Consider the following 24,294-nt stretch of genomic DNA (forward strand, 5'->3'; position numbering starts at 1 on the left):
CCGACTGCGTCGATAAGGATTCACTGGCTAGGCGATAGGAACCGGTTCGACATAGGGCGAGCTACTATCTTGTAGTTCCTTCTCCGCGACTTCCGAGGATTGTTCCGGTTCGGCTGGTGACACATCCCTAACGGACCACCACAACCTCGGCTGGTACGTCAGCTGGCGGAGGTGAGTCGATGTGGGCATCGTGGGTTCCCCGTCGACCGAATCTACCCGCTAGATTGACTTGTCTGATTTTAGACTGAGGTTGATTTCTGTTGTTGTAGCAACTGGGCTCCTTTCGGAACTTTTCCATATCGCTTGCGAGCAGTACTTTGCCCTTACCCGTGTCCTTGACCATGCTGAACCGGATGAATTCCTTCAACTTTTGGGGCGAAATATTAATCATTCAGGTTATGGACGAAGTGGTGGGACGGTGAGACAATATGAGAGCGCCCTTGGATGTTGCGAACAGTGGCTTGTTTTTCGTTGAATTGAACAAACATTCAGCAGTAGTTCCAAAAACATCGCGGTGTCGCGTTATCCGCATATTTGGGGAGCACTTTTGTCGCGGAACTGCTGCTGCTTCTACTGGTGACGACGATCTGGCCGGAGCTGCTGGCTCAAACGAGTTTTGCCAATCGTTGCCCGGAGGCAACCGGGAGGAATCTGAAATTGTAAATATAACCTTACTGTTCTATTTATTAAATTTTATCTGTTCCACTCACCATCCAACTTTTTTAAATTCATCCAGATTAATATCCAGAGGGTCCCGTCACGATAGTCTGTAGACTGGACACGGGGTCTTGGCCAGATTGACCAGTTAATGCACACAAATTTTGCCAGCGGTCATCGAGAAAAAAATCAAAACATTGAACTGACAGAACGGAATTTGTTCACACGTCAAGATCATTTGGTACGAGGTGTGAATGCTCTGTCAAATAGGCACTAATTAATTAGCTAATCAACAACAAATCAGCGCTAATTGATTAGCGAAAACATAATCGATTAGGTGTGTCCTGCCCCTAGGTTTTTCTAATTTGTCGATTTCTCTGGAATAACAAAACAATTTTGCAATCTTTTAAAAGCAATAGGTTTTGTTCAGATCTACAAAACACTTTTGAAGCTAAAGGTAAGAACAAGATTGTCCGTTAGGCCTGGACGCAAACGCAAAATTCTGCGCCTGTCATCATAGCCTGCCAGTCATCGACCATTGAACAAAGCAACCCCTGCAGATTGTTCGACTGACAGCTGATGGAAAAATCGAACTGGCACAGCGTTCTGCGTTCACCACTGCGTCGAACGGACAATCTTGTTCTTAGCTTTAAGTAAATATAACCGAGAGCATGCAATGTAAACAATAATAAAAACGTTTTGTTTGGTTGACCATTCTGTACATTGTCCTGAAGTTTGGTTGAATTTGGTTGCTGGAGCCCCGAGTTATAATTGAAAATGTTTACGGTAGTCGAGCTCGTACGTGTGTCAAACGCGTTCTGACCTGAAATCCCTTTGCCGTTTGTGGCACTTACATCAATTTTTAGGGTTTGCCAAGATAGCACTATAAGATTGAAACTTGCCGAAAATGCACGAGGTTTTTATTGGCATTCATAAGCTAAACAACAAGCGACATCTAGTGTTGAGTAGCAGAACAGAGCAAAGGATGTGGATTGAAATTTTTGCCCTTTGAGATTATGTATGCGAATTCTGTTTTGTTAAATTCCAGCGTTTAAATAATATTTTTTTTCTCAAAACTATTTTTTTCAAAATCTATTTTATTGCATTAATTTAAAGAGCATGAGCATGAGCATGAGCATGGTTGACTGCCAATGAGCTGCTACTCCGTTATTGACAGATCAGCTGAAGTTAAACAATGAATCAAAAATGATCAGTGGGAGCCAACTATCCGTTCACTGTTTAACCTCTGAAGATCCCTACTTTATTAGTCAATACCGGCGCCCTCCCAAGAAGCCTGCAGTTCAACAAAAGGAAGGAATGTTAGTCCGACGCTTGAGACCGTTGAATCCACAGCATCTCCTTCAAGCATCACGTGATCAATATTTTTAGTGTTAGTAGGATAAGGTATTGGCTTTTCGATGTCTCCCGAGCTACGACGCTATGGGGAGGACTTTCAACGATCCTCAACGATCCAAATTGTCAGTGCGTCTTTCGATCATTATATAAAGATGGCTTTTTCACCGCAAAAAAAAATATAAACGATCAACGATGATATAGGAAGGGTTTTTAAAAATAACAAAAAAATCACTTTTCACTCCGAATATTTGTTTACGACCACGCGCTCGCTTTGCCAATTATGCACTGATGACGCTGCATTTTCAAAGGGTAATCTTCTTCTCGCAGCACACAATTCACAACAAAAATGCGAAACAAAAGGCACACACAAAAAAAAATCACTTTTCACTCCGAATATTTTTTTACGACCACGCGCTCGCTTTGCCAATTATGCACTCTTTTTTATTGCGTTGATTTAAAGAGGGCAAAAAGTTTACACTCGTACTACTTGATTTTTTTTCTCAAAAGTTGTTCTAAGAGCTGTAAATTCAATTTTAAGTTTGCATTCCTATATCGAGAAATTAAAAGTGCAACATGGAGTTAAACTTTCTGTCAAGCTGCTGTGAAGTATTCCATGACAGCTGCGAAAATTTCACTCCATGTTACCGGCTCACATCTCTCTTTTTAATTTCTCGATAACCGAACAGCGAAAATTTGAATCGTCATTCTTCGATGCTTTGCGCCATCTGTCGGAATTATGGAGCTTTTTATCGCGAATTGAATATCTCAGGATTGAAATCGAATTTTGGGGATCTGAGAAGGTCAAAAGTCAATTTGGTCCAAAATGCACGTGTGACGAGTTAGCACGATAGCGACGAAATGAGAGAAACGCCGATAGGGGCAGGGTGGTGAAATATTTCAATGATGTTTGCGCCCTTGCTTAAAAGGGCGATGTTCCAAGTTGGGACTCACACCCTTATCTGAAGCTGGTTTGTGCTCATGCTACGGTAGGGAAATTTCACCGTTATCATCCTGGACATGGTGACAAAACTTGATTAAATTTAATTTAATAAGGAATTTGGACGATCTATTTTAAGACGGATTTGTGGTCCCGTTTGTGATATTTAAGATTGATATATTCAAAAACAAATTAGATTGTATTTCTTTTTTTATTAATTATCTTTTAATATATAATTTACAATATTTTTTTTTTTTTGTTCTCATATAGGCTTGAGAAAGCTTTTTATATTCTACCGTTTGTTTTCTTCGGCTTTGTTTGGTTTCTGTTGGTTTGTCTTTTTTAATTACCTCTCGTTCACGCGTCTCGTCACGCTCAATAAATTTTAGATTTACATCGGTTTCTTCTCCCCCACGCATAAAGCCTTGTTGTTCTGTGATAATCTTGTCATAAACGCCGTCCCACGTGGCTTATGTCGAGGGTTCTTTTAATTGTTTTTTTTTCGAATTATTTTTGTTCCTTTCTCCGAACAATTCGAGCGTTCATTTTTCATATATTTCTTTTTTTTTCTCTTTTATAATCCGCTTGTTTTTTTACTTTCTCTTACAGCAAAAAGACTTTTGATAATTGTTTTATTTACACACATGGTACTGTTTTTTACTTCTTCTCGTATTTCGACTGTTCGCGCTGGAATGAGAGTGAGGAGTAAATTGAATTGAAATAAATATTAAAACTGCCATCTTGATACGAGCTTTTTCGAATTGATGTTCTTTTTTTTGTCGACAAAAAAAGCAAAAATGTTGCCCAAATTAAATTCTGCTTCATTGAGGAATCTCCCTTTCCGGAAAAAAATCCGGGGGTCCAACAATGGTCGCGAGTACTCAAATGTTTCGAGTTTTTTTTCGCAGCTTCTCATTTTATTTTTGTTCTGCGATGTTAATTTTTGCTTTCGCTGCCCCGACGAAACAATAACGCTGGGGGTTGGGATAATGCAATAAAAATAATTTTTCCTGTTTCATGTGTTGGTTTATTTGCAGCTTTTTGCTGGTTTTGTATTTCGCAGACGTTTTGATTTCACTTTTTTTTTGCGTTCTGTATGGGGATTTCCCCCGTTGGTATGCAACCGGGTACGGTTAATCTCGCGTGCATTCGACAATGATTTTTCCATTTGATTTCAGTTTCGATTTCATTACTTTGATGAACTTTTTGCCAAAGTACTTGCAGCACGCGTGGTGTGTGTTGTTTTGTGATATGGAGTGCAGTAGGCGAGTGGATGTAATTTCAGTTCAGCGAGTTTTCAAATACTGTGGGGTAGCAATTTAAAAAAGGGCCAATGTATAAAATTTCATCAGGCAAAAATAGGTCCTCAAATGAAGACGCATTTGAACTTATAAAAAAATAGTGGTCAAACGTCAGTTTTAACATTTGATTTTTTTCTTTCATTTTAACATTAACTGCCCAAATGTCAATAATTTTTCATAGAATTTTTAATAATTTCATCAACATTTTAGATTTGCAATGTTGCAATATAGCGTAGCAGGCAGAATGTTGGCAATGTCATCAATTCGAGATAGGCCCTTTTAATTTAGTATTCCCCAACCACAAACATTGAAGGCAGAGGCGTCCGCTCCAAACAGGAAAAGGGGAGGAAAACACAGTTTTTTATCACTGAAAATAATAAACTTTAGAATTTCAATTTTCTGTGCAGATTCACAATTCGCACCCACAGTGAAGAATGATTCAATCTGTTCTACATCAGTTTCGCATCAGTTTATTATCATTTAATATGGTCCCACAAAAAACAAACTAACGGAAATCAATCAGATTTGTGCTGCACGTGCGTGCGTGCGCGTTTGTGTAAGTGGGTTTGTGAGAAAGACAGAGTATGTTTCAAAAAAGCAATCTTCCGCAAGTGTGAGTGAGTTTTTTTCTATTATTTTTGTTGTTTTATTGAGGTTTTTGGCAATGTATCTGACAGCTAGTTTGACGGATTGACGGCGTGTTGCTGCTGTTGTCAAAAAGTATAAATATTTGTTTCTAGAATGGAATGTTTCATTTGATTTTCCTATTTACAGAAGAGTCGGAATGCATCCAATCGGCGGTAAAATGGTTGATTTTATCTTCCCTTTTTTCATTATTTACGTAACGTTTACATTTAAAACTTGCTCGCACATATGATCAAGCTGTCAAAATGACGTACGGTACGGTGTGAGTGTGAGTGAGAGAGCTGTCACTTGAGCAGCTTGCGGCGTGTGCACTTGTTTGTGTTTGTGTTTAGAAAGGCCTATTTTTAAGTTTCTTTTGTTTTTTGATGTTTTTCTTTTCTTTTTCTTCTTACTCATCTATAAAATTTACTTAACTTACACTTAGTTGGTTTTTTCCTTCCATTTCTGCCTAAGCTAGTAAAATATTTTGGTTTGATAGTTTACTGGTTTTGTATGTTTCGGAAAAGAAGCAGAATGGAATCGGGTCGCCACGTGCTCGTTGACAGATTGGATGTTCTCATGACATTATGTGCAGAACATAACCTAAAAGATTACAACTCAAAACCGCTACGCTTAGTACTGTTGTCACTCTAAAATCTAGCCTTTCGCTACATGGTTTGCACCTGGATCGTTTCCCTAGCTATAGTGTTTCTTTGTTTTGTTCCATGGGACTGCGAACCGTAATTTCATTTTTACACGCTACGCAACACTTTGTTGATCGGCTTACGTTACATGGCCTACATAGTTTACTTGCTTTATTTTACAATTTGAAAAATAAGTTTCACCCTTTTCTACGTAATAAATATGCCTTTTTCTTCTTCGGTCCGGTCACTTTCTAACACTAGTCATAACTTTTCCTCTTTCTACATTTTGTTCTCTTTTCGTTTTTGTTGGTTAATTTTTCAAAGTCTCTTGTTTCACTGTTTATATCCCCAAACAATTTCCCTATTTCTTTGGTACAAAATATGGCTTCAAGAAACAAATATTGTGGTAAAAGAGGTAATTTTCAGGGAAAACGCTAGTTGCAAATTAATCTCTACAAAATAGACAAAAATATCGTTACCGTGCTTAACCATCGATCGCTATTGTTTGTTTCTCTTTTTCTTACTGTCATAATGGCGATAAATATGGCGGTCGTGATGATTATGAAGTTGTGGTGGCGGGTTTCTCTGTTTGTTTTTGGGTGCTGCTGATGTGTGTTTGTGTTTTTTTTTATTTTTTTATTCTTAACCTTAATTAGGTGCGCGTAGATCTCGCCTAGTGGTGATTTATCGGAATGGAAACAAACGGAAACGATGCAAATCATGCCGATAAGACGCCGCTGTTTAGAGAGGACGCCATTGCTCGCGACGACGACGACACTAGCGCCACCGCGGCCGACAGCAGAACTAGCAGCAGCAGCAGGCCGGATGATTTATGGGTGGCGGCGGCGCCACTGTTGAGCAGACCCTTATCTAGCAGGCCAGCGCCGTGGACGGCCGGCTGGGCAGAGGGTTCAAGTTCCATGTCTGGCAAAGAAAGGGGAAGGGAAAAGGGTAAATTTAGGGAATATTTTCGTGACCATAATGGACTAAACTGGGTTGTTGGTGCTGTGTGTGTGCGTGTCGCATGTGAGAGGAGCTTTAATTGATTTATTTACGAAACCGGTATCGAAATTTATGCACTTATAATTGGGTGGGGGCGGGGCGTTACTGATAATCGGTTGGCAGGTGGATTTATGGTACGCCAATGAAATAATTAGGTTATGATGTATGACCAACTTCATAACTCAATTCGATTTGGGCTAGGAATGTATGAAGATATCATGAATCAAAGGTGAAAGTTTAGCAGTGCCAGACAATTTTAAGGTCAATTATGATGCAATAAAAAAAACTACAGTGTTTTTAAAGGGTGCGGAGACGCATGGTGTTTCATCTGCTTCACAATCCAAATCACTCACCTTCCGATCGTGTGCTGAAATGGAATATGCTCGACAGCCGGTTCCAGCCGTGGTCGTTCCGGGCCTGCACCCGTGCCTCGTAGTTACTGCCCGACTGCAGCTTCTTCAGCTGGAAGCTCATCCGGTGTCGCGTCCCGGACTGGTAGCTGAACCGGTCGTTGTAGTAGTGTCCGCTGTGGATGTTGTTGTAATCGGACAGCATCTCCGGAATCACGACGTTCTCCCACTGCTCGCCGCCGAGGTGTCCGGACCCGCCGCCGGCCGCGTACGGGTTGCCGTACCCGCCGTGACCACCGGTGGCACCGGAGCCGTGCGAGTAGATGTGGTTGTCGAGCTGCTTGTCGTGCGGGTGCATCAGGTGACCCTTGGACTGCATCCGGTAGAACAGGCGGTACTCCCGGATGGGGGAATAGCTCTGGACGGTCCACGAGATGTTGTACTGGTCGCGGTAGCTGCTCAAGGTTGGCTGTTTGGTGGGATGGGGAGAGGAAAAACCGAGAACTTGTTAATCATTAAAAATTCTCGGGCGATAATGCCGGGGCTTGGCCACGTTCGGTGGCTTGATTGATGTTCGAAGGGATTAAATTTTAATTAAAACCTTGTGGCCTCCGGAACGACGGCGAGGTTTATACGTACCGAGTCAAAGTAGCAGATCGTCGGCAGTCCGCTGAGGGACAGGGAGCCGCGGTCCTTGCCGAGACTGTTGGATGCCTGGCAGGTGTAGTTACCGAGGTCCAGGTAGGTGACATTCCGGATTATCAAGCTGTGCTTGTTACCGCGAACCTGTTGGGGACGGGACGGAAAAAGGAGAACAACGTTAGTCAATCTTTCAGAGAACGGAGCATGGAAAAAGTGTTGTGTTGGGATATCTGTGTAACACAGGGTTCCCAGGACGCAAAGGGACGCGAGTGTAATTAATTAAATTATAACGGAACGAGATGAGGCAGACATCCCTTATGCAGCACAGACATTCATTAAAGTTAGTCTCTTCCACGTTGCATCATCATACAAGCGAAGAAAACAACATTGCATAGTTTCATCATCACCGTTGAGTACACCGGGCCAGGGAGGACGTACGTGAGAATCTAAATTGCTACCAGTGTTGCCAGCTTATCGATTAGAATTAACGTAATATGAGTTCAAGGAATAAAACAAAATAACACAACATGGAAGTGCTTGATATCTCAATCATTCCACAAACAAAGAAGCTGGCAACACTGCGCTCATAACGTGCGACATGACTCTACTTAAGGAACCCCAAAAGTAATCACATGCATCCACTGACTGCCAGCTTGCCAGGTTGAGAATCTGTGTAGCGTGGATATTGCAGCCTCTGGCTGCAGAATTAAGGAGCCTCCTCCGTTGAGCTAATAATTACACACACGTGCTTTCTCCTTTAGCTTTTGGGGCATATCCTGGAGGGAAAACATATAGTGTCGAGTAGCAACTTTGGTCATTCCTACTCAAAATCTTAAAAAAATTAGAAAATTTAAAAAAATTGCTCTGAACCCAACCTGCAAAATTACAAGTGAATTTGATAGTAAAAATGAAGAAAGCAAAACAAAAATAACAAGAAAAAAGTGAGAAAAATGATTTACAGAAATATTAATGAACAGAACTCAAAATCAAGCAAAAAGTGTAAATTGGGTCAATTTCGAAGTGTAAACACACAGTCTATCCTGAGCACGTCAGTTCGACGTTGTCGTGCTATGTTGACGCATGTTGCTGTTTGACGTTCCGAGAAAAACGCTTTTTTATGTTTGACCTTGAATAATCAAAAAACGAGAGAACGCAATGTAAACAATAACAAACACGTTTTGTTTGTTTGACCTTTCTGTGCGTTGTCCTGAAGTTTGATTGAATTTGGTTAGAAATCCCGAGCTATAATTCAAAATGTTTACGGTAGTTGGGCATGTGCGTGTGTCGAACGCGTTCTGAACTGTAATCCCTTTACCCTTGGTCGCACAAGAATGAAACTTCTTTGATATGAAAAGTGACAAAAATGCACAAAGTTTTTTCGGTTTTCATTGAATATCTCAGGATTGAAATCAAATTTTGGGAATCTGCGAAGGTCAAAAGGTGAGGCATTGAGAGCTGCGCAAAATGGCGTCTAATTATATTTGACCTCAAAATGCACGTGCAATAAGAAAGCACGACAACGACGAATTGCGATGATTCATTTTGGTACACAAATTCATAATATTGCACTAGATGAAGAGCCTTCACGATAAGGTGTTTTTTAAAAACACCCAAAAACAAAAACAAAAAATCAGGGCTTTTCAAACAAAACCTAATAACCGTTTCCAAACCAGCCCACCTTTACAGTACAACATGTATTACGTGAACTCCTTCGCCAAAGTGGCTCCTCCACTAAGGCTAGATCCTTCCGGTGAAGCTTTGGGCACCAGCACCACCATCTTCACACCAAAGTTGCACGCAGATCCTCAAGATTGCAATATTGTGTGCACTTAAGAAACTTCTTAATAAACAACCACTCCCCTCCTCCAAAGAACCACCCTAAGCGCACTCTACACCTGACTGTCGAGTGTGTGTGTGTGCTTACTTTTGTCTAGGACAAATTAATAATCCTGTTGGTGTTAGGGTTGTTGTTGTTATGCCTGGATGCTGCCACATCACAGGATTCCCGGGCCGCAGGTTATGGAGGAGAAAGTTTTGCCAAGGTTCGTCGGGCGCGTACGTGACCCTATAATGAAGGAAACTTCCCCGGAACAGAGATGACTCACGGGGTGCAATTGCAATTTATTGCTTATCATGTGCTATTTTAGCCGGTTTGTATCATCCTGGCATTAGAGAGTAGAGAGCGATAGCGAGGAGTTGGTGATGGTGTGTTGCATTGACTTATCTCTGTCGTGTCGTGAAAACTAATTTTATGCGATATTGGCTCTAAATTATGATAATCAGGGCAGTAAAGGCAGGTGCGTATCGTATCGAGTGCACTTAATTAAACTGGTTTCGCGATGATTTGGCCTACATTGAGAAACGGCTGATTGAGACTTATTGGGATGGAATATTTGATTAGGATTGATTAATATATTGACGGTTTATCAGAAACTGATTATTATTTCAGTTTCAAGCTTTTAATTGGTCATGCTGATGCATGGAAATGCAAATTATTATTCAATATCTTCCGGAGAGATTTTTAAAATGAAAAAGACTTTCTTGACTTTGGGTAATTCTCTACCAACTCACACGAAATCGGGAAAAGTTGCCCCGACCCCTCTTCGATTTGCGTGAAACTTTGTCCTAAGGGGTAACTTTTATCCCTGATCACGAATCCGAGGTCCGTTTTTCGATATCTCGTGACGGAGGGGCGGTACGACCCCTTCCATTTTTGAACATGCGAAAAAAGAGGTGTTTTTCATTAATTTGCAGCCTGAAACGGTGATGAGATAGAAATTTGGTGTCAAAAGGACTTTTATGTAAAATTAGACGCCCGATGTGATGGCGTGCTCATAATTCCGAATAAACGTATTTTTCATCGAAAAAAACACTAAAAAAGTTTTAAAATTTCTCCCATTTTCCGTTACTCGACTGTAAAAAATTTTGGAACATGTCATTTTATGGGAAATTTAATGTACTTTTCGAATCTACATTGACCCAGAAGGATCATTTTTTCATTTAGAACAAAATTTTTCATTTTAAAATTTCGTGTTTTTTCTAACTTTGCAGGGTTATTTTTTAGAGTGTAACAATGTTCTACAAAGTTGTAGAGCAGACAATTACAAAAAAAATGATATGTAGACATAAGGGGTTTGCTTATAAACATCACGAGTTATCGCGATTTTACGAAAAAAAGTTTTGTACAAAAGTTACCCCTTAGGACAAAGTTTCACGCAAATCGAAGAGGGGTCGGAGCAACTGCTGTGTGAGTTGGTGGAGAATTACCCCTTTAAAACTATCCCCGTTACAAACAAATGGCAAAACCTCTGATCATACTATCATTGGTTCAGGAAGTATGGTAGGCTACCTTGTTGCTTTTTTTTATGTTATGGGATATTCAAGGATTCCCGGGAGTTAAGACCTGTGCCATATACCGCGTAACAAGCAAGAGGTCAACGGCTATTTCTAAATGACCAGGGTCTTTCAGGAACTTACGGAAATGAAGACCTGCCTGTCTACCACCGTAATAAGCAAGAGGTAAAAAATACAGAAATGGTGCTTAAAACTTCAATGAGCCTAATCTTCAACAGTTTAAATCTTGAAAAGGGCTTCCTTGTTTCTGAAAACAATCCTCTGTTTGTCTAATAAATTGCAATCAATTATTGCAACATGCCTAATACCCGCACTGGCTCCATCGCTCCAAGGCAAGCCCACCAGAGTCTGTAGCAAATACCTGAATCCGCTTAATCGATCCTTCCCATCGTCATGTAACATACCGTCCCGTCCATACCGGGGACAATCAGCTTAAGAAATAACCACAGTTTGCTTTCAGCAGCAGCCTGTCGTCCGATCAACCGACGACGAGGAGACACTTTCTGTGTGCCAATTCCAGTGAAAGTTCAGCAGACAATCAGCATAATGGAAAGCTCCATTTTCACTCCGTTGAGTCTGGCTGGCGGGTCGGTCGACTTTGGATTATTATATTGAAACGTCAATGAGTCAAGTCGACGACGTTCTGCGGCGGCGGCGGCGAGTGAGATCCAAGTGGAGCCAAGTGGGACCAAGTGGGGATAAACAATGTTGCTGCTCTCCTGCTCCTTCGTCATATGCCGGGCAAGACACATTGGCTGAGTTCTTTTTTTAGTTTTTTTTCCAATAGGGGAATGTGTGGTTCAAAAATATCGTTTGTTTTTTCGTCCACTCACAGCATCGCAGCTTGGACGGCATGTCGGCGAGCATCGTAAATTGCAACAAAACTGAAGACAAAAAGGTCAGGATCCCCTAGCATTAGCCGTCTGCTTCATGTCTTCACTTAGCGCTGGCAGGGCCTGTCGAGTGCAGTGATGCCAGCTGGTTGGCTGGCTGCTGGCGTGGTTCTCTAGCAACAGAGAGGGTGTCCGCCGCCGTTGGATATCTATCCTGGCTAAGCACTGGAAATGGCCCCAGCCCAGCGGCAGCACCCACAGAGAATGTGGATGAAGAGGGGATTTGCACTTTCAATTTAATTTGCCTTGAAATATGAGAACATTATAAGCTGAATGCACACACTACACAGTGCTGCCAGAAGAAAGAGGAGAGAGAGGGTGGAGTGACGGGGCTGAGAGGGCAGTGTATTATGAAGGATTATGGTCTAATAATTCATTAAGGATAATAGATTGTGGCAGCTAGCCTGTGGATGGCTTTTCTTGTTTACGTACTATAAAAGGGGGTACGGTAAGGGTTCGGATCTCCGTGATGATGTTTCAATATTGGTTCAGTGAATGACGGTGTGTTGTGTATTGTTGTTTTGGAAAACACTCTTGAATCAAAAATGTCATTTGAGATTTCATTTGATAGTTTCAGGATTGATTCTTCTTTAAAAAGTTGATTGAAGACTGTAGAGGAACCACTTTTTACGCAGTGCGTTACGTTTTTCTAATTAGTCGGTTTCTCTAGAACGAAGCAACATTTTTACAATCTTTTATAAGCAATTTCTTAGGTTTTGTTCAGGTCTACAAAACGCTTTTTGAAACATGCAAAAATATTGTATGGTTTAAAAGAAAACGACAAAATGAAAAGCGTAACGCCTCCGCGTAAAAAGAGGTTTCTCTGTATCAATTTGTTCGCTCTGCAGCATAACCTTGGCGTTCTCTATTGCTAGATTCCAACTTAGCAAAAATTTTGCATTGTTCCAAAAAAATTTACGAAAAACAAAACGTTACGCATCCGTTCAAGGAAAACGATTTCTCTATACAATAAGAAACTTCTTTATTCGCGGAAGCGTTACGCTTTTTATTTTGTTGATTTCTCGTAAACCCCAAAATATTTTTGCTAACTTCAAAAGGCGAATTGTAATTCTTCACAAAACGTACAAAATGCTACAAAAAGATTGCAAAAATTATACGTAGTTCTAGACAAATTGGCAAATTACAAAACGTAACGCCTCCGCGTAAAAAGAGGTTTCTATGAATCAGCCCAATTTTAGTTATTCATGCCGGCTTTAAACTGTTGTGAGTAATGCCATTATTAGGTAGGCTTCTCACAGTTAGCACTAATTTCCCTAAACGCCCAATTTGCTCAAGTTTAATTGCGTTCAGTGATCTTCCCACGTACGCGTAACGGAAATGACAGGAAACAAAGTAGCAAAATCCTAACAACCCCCTCACCACTCTGATAATGAAGGCTTCTTTCAAAACCATTCCAGACATACACCGCCATCACCGGCAGACATTTGCAGCGCAGAGCTCCCCTTTTGCCCGTACTTGGTGCCGAGTTACGGCCACTTTAAAACAAACCCTTTGCGGGTTTTTTTCCTCCTCTCAACCCTTAACGTGGCGCGGAAAGTCAAATGTCATCATCATCACCGTCGTCGTCGTCGTCGTTTGTCCCGCGTGCCATCTCATCGTCACATACTTTGAGAATACTAGAATAAAATCGCAGAATGTCTGGATTCACTCTCCCCTCGGTGGTCGGGCTCTGACTCGGACGTGACAGCTAGGGTTGCGGTCGTGGAAAAGTTGGCGTGAATATTATCGTGAATAATGTTGAAATTTCATAGAATCTGGCGTTACGTTTTGTATTCTGCCGATATCCTTATAACAGTGCATGTTTTTAATGCTTTAAATCAATTTGTAGATTTACATAAGATGATCAATCTGCCAAAAAACTGTTTTAGAGATACTTCAAACCCCCAATCACGTGCAGGCGTTATGCTTTGTATTTCGTTGATTTATCAGAAACATTACAAAAAATTAGCAAATCATTCTTAGGCATTTTTCATTGTGCGCCAATCTTCAAATTACTTTCTTAAAATTGTTGGAAAAGTTTTATGTTTCAGAGAAATTAATGAAAAACAAAGCGTAACGCCTGTGGGTAAACTCGGGTTTTCGTGTACCGGCGAAACAAAAGCGTAATGGACGCGTGCATATTTGGATTTTTAGTTGATAAAAAAGATGCAAATGTCATGTAAACACATTATGTTCACATGAATTGTGTTTATTTAATAGTTTTATCTAAGTCAGTTTGACGAAGAACATTGATAATCTTTTAATATTGTCGAGTTTAAGCACACTATTCAAACATGAATATTGTTAGCTATTGTTCATTAGAATATGTAACGCAAGCTAACTTATTATTAATAACCTGCCGTGAAAGCAATCGCCAGCGTAACAGTTCATCATGAATAATCATTTATTGTCATGATAAAACTGGTAATGAAAACGTTACGAATAGTAATGGCGTTACGCACGTCAGAAATGTCAAAATTGCATAGTGGTACCAACATAATTAAAAAAGTGCAGCTGTCATACCATGACACACTGTGTTTGTAATGTTGGTAGGACCGAGCGATTTTGACATTTAAGGCGTGCGTAATGTCGTTAACATTTGTAACGTCCTCCATGCTTAAAAATCTGGATAGAGAAACATATTTTTACGCGGAAGCGCTACGATTCGTAATTTTATGATTTCTGTGGAACGACGCAACGTTTATGCAATCTTTTTGAAGCAATTAATTAGTTTTTTTGCAGATCAACAAATCGTTTTTTGAAGCTTGCAAAAATGAGTTTTTTGTTTAACAGAAATCGACTGAACAAAAACCGTAACGCCTCCGCGTAAAAAAAGATTTCTGTGTAGCTAATATTTTATCATAAATTCTTGAACTAACTGAAGTTATCTACCTTTAGGCGTTAAGTCACACCCCTAAATGTAGGTAACTTCTGGTCACCCTGTTCGTCATCGCGACCACGATTCTTCAGATTTCGCACATTTTTTCCGTACCAAGTATGTCCCGTTCTTGCCAATTCTAGGTTAGGTTTGCGCGGGTGGTTTGAAACATTGCTAAATGTTTTAAATTCAAGTGGCGTGCCCACGTACGTCCTGGTGAGTACGGGTGTGTTGTTTTTCATACGATTATGTGTCGTTTCCTGCCATCATCCGAGGGGCGGCGCGCGGTGGCACTTGTCACGTCGAGCGAATAGGGTGGTACCTACACCGTCAAGGGTTACGATAATTGTGGTGGAGGGTTTTGGGGTGAGGTGGGTTAAAGCGAGCAGTTTGTATTTCAATGAGAAGCTTTGGATGGTTTTGTTGGAGATGGGGAGCGGGGGCAGCTTGAACTGTGGGTGAAACGTGTTAATGACAGTTGATGTCGTTTTTCATATGGAGTTTTTGAATGGGGTCGTTTAGATCTGGGGACCGAGATTGTGTAAGCTGGAACGTGTGGGTGGATGATTCTTTTAGGTTGATGCGGGCAGTTTTTTTCAATTTCGCTTCATTTTGAAGTGAAAATTGTGTATACCAAATCTTTATAAGTTGCTTAAAAACAATTATATAATCTCAAATCAACATTTCCTTCCGAAGAATCCATCAAAATTACTTCTCCTTCAACCCATATCGGAAGTGCAATGCATCAAAACCATGCAAACCGCATTGGCCACAATTCGATTGAGATTTCTTTCCCCCTTTTTTTGCATGTCTCTGTCCGATGTTCACTGGGACAAGCAAGGAAGCACAGACCAGACCAAATTGAGCTCCAAACCTCGGAAACATGGCCAGACCAGTCTGGTTTTTCTAGGTTGGAAAATGTGCTTCCTTTCTGCGGATAGACACAGTTGGACAGGAAAACCCTTTACGTTTTGGTTAGTTGAACATGAGTTCAAAAAATGCACTTTTTGTGAATTTAAGTTTAACAAATGTTTTGTTTCATTAAATATATATTGAAATATAGAAATTTATTTGACTAGTTAAAATAAAACAAATATTCGAAATTACTGTTTTTTGTGAACGAGTCAACTGATTTTATAAACAAATATGGATTTGTGAGCATCAAAAAGATCTTTGATGAGTTTGTTTATGGTAGAAGTATTGTCCAAAATATAAGAAGAATGAGCACTTAAAAACCCTTGCGTTCTGGCCTGTAGTTTCAAAAATCATCAATTTCACAGAAAAAAAATCCTCCGTACCTGCTGCGAGTGCTGCTCGGTGGTGCCCAGCTGGGTTGTTTCCTTGTACCAAATCACGTTCGGGGCCGGCTCGGCATGGACGATGCACACTAATTGGGCCTCGTGTCCGACACCGCTGTGAACGATCTGCTGCTCCACTTCGATTTCCGGCGGATCTAGATGAGGTGAAAGAGGAAAAAAAAATCGAGAGACACAGACAAGAAAATGAGGTTAGCTTTTATCACTCTTTATCGACATCGGCTGTTGAGGTCTGCGGGAATCGTAGGAAGAGCATTTCTTCGGCAAGAGTGCAACGTCGTCCACGAATGGACGTCGTTTTGGGAATAAGGTACAATTTATGTGAGCTTGCGGTTAATCTTGGTACATGGCAAGGCCATTTGCCGGACAGTTGAGGGAACCGGAAGCCCTCCGGAACGTACGACGGGGTTTGGCACATTGTGTCAGTCGTTCTATGGCTCTATGTGAGGTTTCAAGGGACACAACCATTTCTCTTTTCGCTTCCGGATGCGTTAAATTTGTACCAGATCCAACATGTGGGTTGTACCTTTCCCATGAGGTTGTTAGGGTGACCAGTTGGTCTTAATTCTGATAATCATTAAAATAAATTATTATTATTCCATATTAATCAACAAATATTTTTGGTAAAGATTGGCATTGTTGGAACAAAATTTTAAGAATTTTGGTTACTCTAACATCTTATTGCCGCTCGAAAAAGGGTTTGTAGAGTATGCTTCTTGCGTGTCTTCAGAATCGGACTGTATGCTTTCCACATATCTTATCACGGAAAACGGGTTCGTCTTCTTTTGAGTGTATATGGAGGAGCACTATGTTATTTTGTCCTAAATTCAGGCTGATGATTTATGGTATTTGACGTTAACTTGGTGCTACGAAGATCCTCTATCAAAATTTATATTCAATTACGGAATGAATAGATTTTTGGGACAGTTTTATTAATAGTGTGACGAATGTGGTTAAAAAGCACTATTTTAATTGAAACTGGAACCCTGAGATATTACAATAATTTAAGTAAAACCAGGAAAAAAAAAACAAATTTTGAAATCTTCAAATCTTCAAATCTTTAAATCTTCAAATCTTCAAATCTTCAAATCTTCAAATCTTCAAATCTTCAAATCTTCAAATCTTCAAATCTTCAAATCTTCAAATCTTCAAATCTTCAAATCTTCAAATCTTCAAATCTTCAAATCTTCAAATCTTCAAATCTTCAAATCTTCAAATCTTCAAATCTTCAAATCTTCAAATCTTCAAATCTTCAAATCTTCAAATCTTCAAATCTTCAAATCTTCAAATCTTTAAATCTTCAAATCTTCAAATCTTCAAATCTTCAAATCTTCAAATCTTCAAATCTTCAAATCTTCAAATCTTTAAATCTTCAAATCTTCAAATCTTCAAATCTTCAAATCTTCAAATCTTCAAATCTTCAAATCTTCAAATCTTCAAATCTTCAAATCTTCAAATCTTCAAATCTTCAAATCTTCAAATCTTCAAATCTTCAAATCTTCAAATCTTCAAATCTTCAAATCTTCAAATCTTCAAATCTTCAAATCTTCAAATCTTCAAATCTTCAAATCTTCAAATCTTCAAATCTTCAAATCTTCAAATCTTCAAATCTTCAAATCTTCAAATCTTCAAATCTTCAAATCTTCAAATCTTCAAATCTTCAAATCTTCAAATCTTCAAATCTTCAAATCTTCAAATCTTCAAATCTTCAAATCTTCAAATCTTCAAATCTTCAAATCTTCAAATCTTCAAATCTTCAAATCTTCAAATCTTCAAATCTTCAAATCTTCAAATCTTCAAATCTTCAAATCTTGAAATTATCAAATTTTCAAATCTTGAAATTATCAAATCGACGCTGTCATGCTATCTTGTCGTACGTCGCTTTTGGACGTTCCAAAACAATGTAAACAATAACAAACACGTTTTGTTTGGCTGACCGTTCTGTGCATTGTCCCGAAGTTTGGTTGAATTTGGTTGTCGAAGTCCCGATTTACAATTACAAATATTCACAACAGTCGGGCATGTACGTGAAGTGTGGCACTTACAGCACTTTTCAGGGTGTGTGAGACATTTGAGCTGCACAAAATGGCGTTCTTAACTCAATGTGGCCCAGAATGCACGTGCGTCAAAATAGCACGCCAGCGACGAAATATTCAAGTCTTCAAATCATCAAATCAAAGAGTTGAACTCTTTATATTCTTGAACCTCGAAACTTCTACAAATTACAATGTAGAATGATTAATTTAAACAAAATTAAAGTTGTTCAAAACAGGCCCTCTTACCCTACCTCCACTTACAGAATCGCCACTCCAAAGTACGCCCCACAACCATCGTCGGTCATTGTCGTCGTCATCGGTCATGTTGGCAGAGCGAGTAAAAGCCCATCCAAAACACCGAAACAGAACAGGGAACAAGCCAACCGGTCCGAGAAAACAAGACTGGGTGGTCGCACATGTATGATGATAATTCAGCACTTTTTGGAGGTGGTCTAGGTAGGGGCTGCAACCCAGGAAAAGTTAACTAATGTTTGCCGGGGATACTCGAGAGGGAAATTTATCTCTCACTCTCCCTCTCTTGGCTGGTTGGATGGTTTTTGGGAGGTTTGGTTTGTTCTGGACAGGCCCTTGTGAAATCAAGAGGTCCACGTACAAAAACGGTTACATTAGGTCCTGGGAGTCGTTGGTGGGGCGATCCCCGAAATGCAAAACAGCACTTCCGAGCCATTTGAGACCATTATTATGTGCTTTTGAGGTGGGGAAGAAAGAGAGGTGTGTCTGAGGTTTGGCGGAGGGGAAAACTTTAGAGTAGGTGGCATTTTTTTTTATTCCTTTCGGATTTTCCCAGCAAAGCGACGGCGTCGGAAGTGGGGCGCCCAAGTGGGGGTTCCTATACTTGACATTTGAATTTCGATTTAAAAGCATCTGACAATGATGGCCCCTCTCTGCTAATGGGCAGAAAGCGTCCCGTCCGGAGTGAGATCCGGAGAGGGTGCTTCAAGTGGTCAAGATCTTTCGTACATTTTGAACAGGACCGGCAGGCGGGCTCGTACAATGATTTATTCGAAGGAGATTATTTGTGCTTACGTGCAAGAATCTCTCGAAAGCATTCTTCTGGGAGTATTGAGTTGAGTGAAAAGATCTATTAAAACTAGATGCTAAATACTATTATCAATGTTGACATTACACATTAAAAGGTGTAATTTTACCAATTTTTCATTTATACTTTTTTTACGCTCTGTATACCCACAAAATCTATTTTTATTTGTTTATTTATTTTTATTTATTCATTAATTAAATAAAAATAACACGGAATTCATTTTTTTTTCTCTACAGAGAACTGCTAGACTTTGGAATGATAAACTGTTATCCAAAAAAAATAAACAAGTTCAGCTGGAAACAACTGAACAAGCCCCCAAGATTAGGTCATCACACAAACATTTCTTAAAAAGTTGTACATCACTTCAGAAATCGATCTGCCCGGCCTACCCACATTTTATTCCAACTCATCTATGGCAGTGTTCCCAGCCAGGGATAAATCTCTGCCAGTGCTAACGAATAGTGTGAAATTGGAGTACACATATTTTGCTGCACCCAAGGAGAAACACTGTCTGTCGAGATGTGAATATTTTATGGCAAGAACTGGAACGGGGGATTTCAACCTCCCCCCCTGGTCTTTGCACTAATAGGATTTATGGTACTGTTCTTGAAATGGAGGCTTTCAAACGTAAAACAAACCAAATCCTGGGTGAAGAATAGTCTCAAAAGCGGAACTTGCCTCCTGCTTTAATGGGCACATTTCATGGAGAGAAATACCGAGATATGCTGGCCCAGATATGTGAATGCTGAAATGACTAATTTTATTAAGTGCCCTGCCTCGGTCTGAAGAAGGAGTGCAATTTACGAGATTGGAGCCTGGAATTATGGTGGCGCTCTTTGGGTGGGTGTGTGGGCCGTTATTATCCGGCAAAATTGAAATTTGATGAAAATTTAAATCTGCAGAGATTAGTCTGCAGTGTGAGGAGGTAGTGGGTTGGGTCTCGTTGAGAATTGATAGGTATTTGTGGGAAAAATATTACTTTTGCATTGTTTTTATGCCGTCTTTCAAGATTTTGAAGGATATCCGTCCAAAATGAGTTACTCATTGTGCACATCAACCAGAGCTGTTTGCACCCAGAATTTAGTCACAGACAACAGACGTAGCGGCTAGAACAAAATAATTTGAAAATCGTGTGTAAAAACATGGCTGCCGCATCCTGCTAATCTACTAGCGCCATCTGTTAGCCTATTGCCACTCTCTAAAGCAGCCATGATGGTTTTCTGAGAAGGTGTGTTTGAAAATGCATCACCCAGAAATATAAAAAAATATATTATTTCAATTTTTCGAAAAAAATAATAATAAAAAGTTGAAGATTATGTTTAAATGCTATAGTAAATCTACTTTGATTATTAATTAACACGATTTACAAGCACGTGAATGTTTTTTTTTTCATTTAATTATCGATATTAAAAAAATAGTCTAGTCTGATGCTTTTTTAAACACAGCAACCAAGGCCGCGCTTGAGAATGTCAAATTCTTGCTGGTTGTGTTGATAAACAAAACCAATAGAGGTGAGCGAAAAAGAGTAGGCGACCCGGTGGAAATCGGGAGGATGAGCAAGCGTTTCTTGGAGGATAATAGATCCGGAACCAGAAACGAAACAATCCGGAACAAGAGCTACTATCACGGCCAACCCCGTAAACGCTTTGGCCCCAAACGACCGCATTCCGAAGATTATCTCTGGAACCGACAAACCAGCTACCACGATCATTTCAACGCTCACCTCCAAGACATCAACCTCTTCAACGCCCTCGAAACCCACCCCACCTTCATGTGCCACCACTTCCAGCGAACCCTCGTCGCCATACCAAAGGCCTCTCCCCGGCGCGTCAGATTCCCCCACCGGATTTCTAGCGAGTGATTTTACTGAAATCGGCTGAAATATAGGCTGAAATCAACTTTTCATCCAGAACAAACGATTACAAACGTTGAAAACCAACAAAATGAAAAATGATAGTAGGCGGAAAGCGATATTTTGACAGCGGGCAATGTGTCAGGGAAAAGCGACTGCAGCGCCACAAACGGATTGCCACAACTAAAAAATCTGTAGCAATGATTTACACAAGGGAAGAATCGAGCCCAAACGTCTGTTGTCTGTGATTTAGTTACAGACATTTTAGTACCGTCAGTGGGGGTGACATTGGGTCTGGGGGGTGAGATTGGGTCAAAGTGATTTTTTACGGATTTTACCATTTCTCAGATTCTTCTCAATGAAACTGAATTCTGTTAAAAGGGTTGTGTAGGCATTTAAGGTAGTGTTCATCAAAATCCACCATATTTTGGGAAAATGTTAGTAAACTATCTAAGAACAAATCTACGTTGAAAGATTTTCGATGTTATTGAAATTGTTTTTGTTATTAAGAAAATACGAGAGGTGTATCGTTTTTTGACCCATAGTCACCCCCACTGACGGTATCTTCAAAACTACGGGAACAATCGATATGATTTTTCATTTATCTTCTATTGTCCACAAAGTTATTTACAACAAAGTTTGACTAATTTTACAATCGCGTTGTTGCGAGATTGGGTCCGTAAGAATGACAATTGGGTCCTAAAATGAAGCTTGCTGATATTATTGATTACGGCGATAGAGCTTATTTTTCTGAGTACAATGAATTTTTAAGCGACCGCAAAGGATTTAAAATTGTTTTTTAATTCAATTTTGAAAAATTTACTTCACGGTCCTTCTTGACAGAAAAGGTCCTAGGTACTTGACAGTTAGTTTCAAAGGGACCATAGTTGATTGAGCAAAAAAATGTTGTCTTATTAATTTTTTTGCGTTAAAATGAAATGGTTTTTAATCTTGTTTTTTACCGTTGTACATAAAATTTTACATAGGATTTTAGTACCCAATTTTGGAATAACTTCCTTCGTTGATGTGCACCCTTAAGCCTACATGGAGAAAAAAGAGTTCCTAAAATCGTGAACAAGCGTTCATGAAAATGGGAACCACGAACAGTGTTCAAATTTCGTGATACGTTTTTCGAAATCGTACCATGGGATTCGAACACTTTGTTCGAGGTTCCAAAATTAATGAACGCTTGTTCACGATTTTGGGAACTCTTTTTTCTCCGTGTAAAAGTTTCTGCAGCAGTCTGTTTTAGAGTGCTATTTTTCATCACAAATGTCTAATCTAATCTAATCTAATCTAATCAGACCCTAGCGCAGCCAATCTATCGAAGGGATCCTGGAGAGTGCCTTAGGTTAGATGACGCCTAGCACTCTTCTTGTCATTTATTAACATTTGTAGTGCGTCATTGCTTCGGAATGCATTGAAACATCACAAGCGTTAAAGCGGCCAGGCCTACTGCTTAAAGCCGTATCGCAGAGATGACTCGTAATTGGGTTGAGTTTGAGCACTGAGTGTTCGAACAACAACACAATTCTGAATCGACAGGGGAGGAAGAAGCGTGGGGACACACCACCATACGCTCCGAGATTCGGTTGTATTCGTTGGGAGCACCATGCTAAGAAGATTTGGTACTCCGGGACCCTCTGGGATGGGACATTGTATTTCCACGAATGCCCTGGACACTATTTGCCGTGGTTATAGCGCCACAACTCGCTCCTATTTTTCATCACAAATGTTCTAAAATTAAATTAAAGTTCCCAAAATCGCATACAAGCGTTCATGAAATTTCGAACTACGAACAAAGTGTTTAATTTCCCTGGTACGTTTTTGAAAAACGTATCATGTAATTTGGACACTTTGTTCGTGGTTCCAAAATTAATGAACGCTTGTTCACGATTTTGGGAACTCTTTTTTCTCCGTGTAGTGTTAGTAGAAGCTTTAGTGAATTCGTGGCCCCTGTGCTCTGTTGTGCTATGTAGATAGGAAAACCAGCAAGCTTAGTACAAGAGAGCACAGAGGCATCGATTTATGCACTTTCCCAGTCAACTCAATCCGAATTCTGAAACGGAATTTAATTAGAATCGGATACAAATTCCGTTTCAAACGCAACAACCGGTTCCGTGTTCGAACCAGTTGTTGCGTATGAAACGGAATTTGTATACGATTCTAATTAGATTCCGTTTCAGAATACGGATTGATTTGACTGGGTTGTATTGGCAGAAAAAGTTATTTAAATGATTTTGTTGCTCGTTCAACCAAAAACTTCAATCTTGAAAACAAATGATTTTTAGAAACTGATTTGTTTCCTCGCAATATTTACCATCAAATCATCAGCAAAAGTGGCCATCAACTAACACCCCTCAGCAGATAATTTCTAAACGTGTTCCGAGCACTCCCGTGGAGTCGAGATTAACTGGCGCCCTATTATCAAGTATTTATGTCCGCCCGGAAAACCAAAACCCCTCTTGCGGACAGCAAAAACGGCTGGCCCTTCACAACTGACCAGGGGGCCTGGCAATTTCCCACACTCACACACACACAAACGGCCCAGTACTGTTCGTGGTCCGTGAGCTTTGTACCTTGTTATGATTAAATTTACCGCCCATTTCCGGTGCGGGGCACAATTGCGTGCCCGAGTGCAAATTTTAGGAGTGTTTTTGAAACGCTGTACATTTTCAGAAAAAATCTCAAAAAAAAAAAAATTAAAATTTGTTATTTATTTTACAACAATTTTGTTTTGAAGAATTGAAATATATTATATAAATATATAAATATCATCAGAACATTTTTTTTTGCAAAACAATCGATTACGCCCTTTTGGAAAAAGACTCTTGACCGGATCCCGGGAAGTCCAGTCGACTGGCATTGGTACCGGTTGAAAAGCGGAAATAAACTATACTTACAGAGCACGTTGACCAGGATGTCCCTGCTGTCCGGTTGGCCGACCCGATTATCGGCGGTGCATTTATAATGGCCACTGGCGTGACGGGTGGCGTGAAGCAGATCGTAAACCGGGCCCGTTTTGTTGGCCTCCCCGTTCGGCAGGACGTTGTTCTGAAAGCGAGACAAGATGGTTATTGGTGATGAAATTTTAAACTAATGGATTAAAGTGTATTCTTAAAATAATAATATAAAAACCAGAAAAAAATCAAACTGGTTTTTAGTACAATTTTTGTTCCAGTGCACAACGACCGCACAAAAGAAAAGGTACACGTGGGGGAAGACACGTGGTCTGGTCAGCAGTCCACACAGTTTTCGGAACGTTGATCATTGCATGGACAGAATTTGAACTTGACCGCACATAGGCATATCTGGTTGTCCTGAATGTCCCAGGCATGGAGCACTGAAGTGTACGTGCCGTATATCTCCATCTATAAAATAGAGAGCGAATG

General features: G+C 40.1%; 1 protein-coding gene across 1 annotated transcript in view; it reads right to left on the reverse strand.

Annotated features, from left to right (window-relative positions):
* Positions 1–3,209: 3,209 nt before the first annotated feature.
* Positions 3,210–24,294, reverse strand: part of LOC6046487 (opioid-binding protein/cell adhesion molecule) — a 206,410-nt gene continuing 185,325 nt past the window's right edge. Inside the window, exons 4-8 of the mRNA XM_038252908.1 lie at positions 23,806–23,956; positions 15,937–16,091; positions 7,511–7,657; positions 6,875–7,340; positions 3,210–6,443 (exon numbers count right to left, since the gene is read on the reverse strand). Of these exons, the coding sequence (XP_038108836.1) occupies positions 6,238–6,443; positions 6,875–7,340; positions 7,511–7,657; positions 15,937–16,091; positions 23,806–23,956 (1,125 nt within the window). The 3' untranslated portion in view covers positions 3,210–6,237. The remainder of the gene's footprint in view (positions 6,444–6,874; positions 7,341–7,510; positions 7,658–15,936; positions 16,092–23,805; positions 23,957–24,294) is intronic.

The sequence above is a fragment of the Culex quinquefasciatus genome, chromosome 2, assembly GCF_015732765.1.
Source record: "Culex quinquefasciatus strain JHB chromosome 2, VPISU_Cqui_1.0_pri_paternal, whole genome shotgun sequence".
Lineage (NCBI taxonomy): Eukaryota > Metazoa > Arthropoda > Insecta > Diptera > Culicidae > Culex > Culex quinquefasciatus.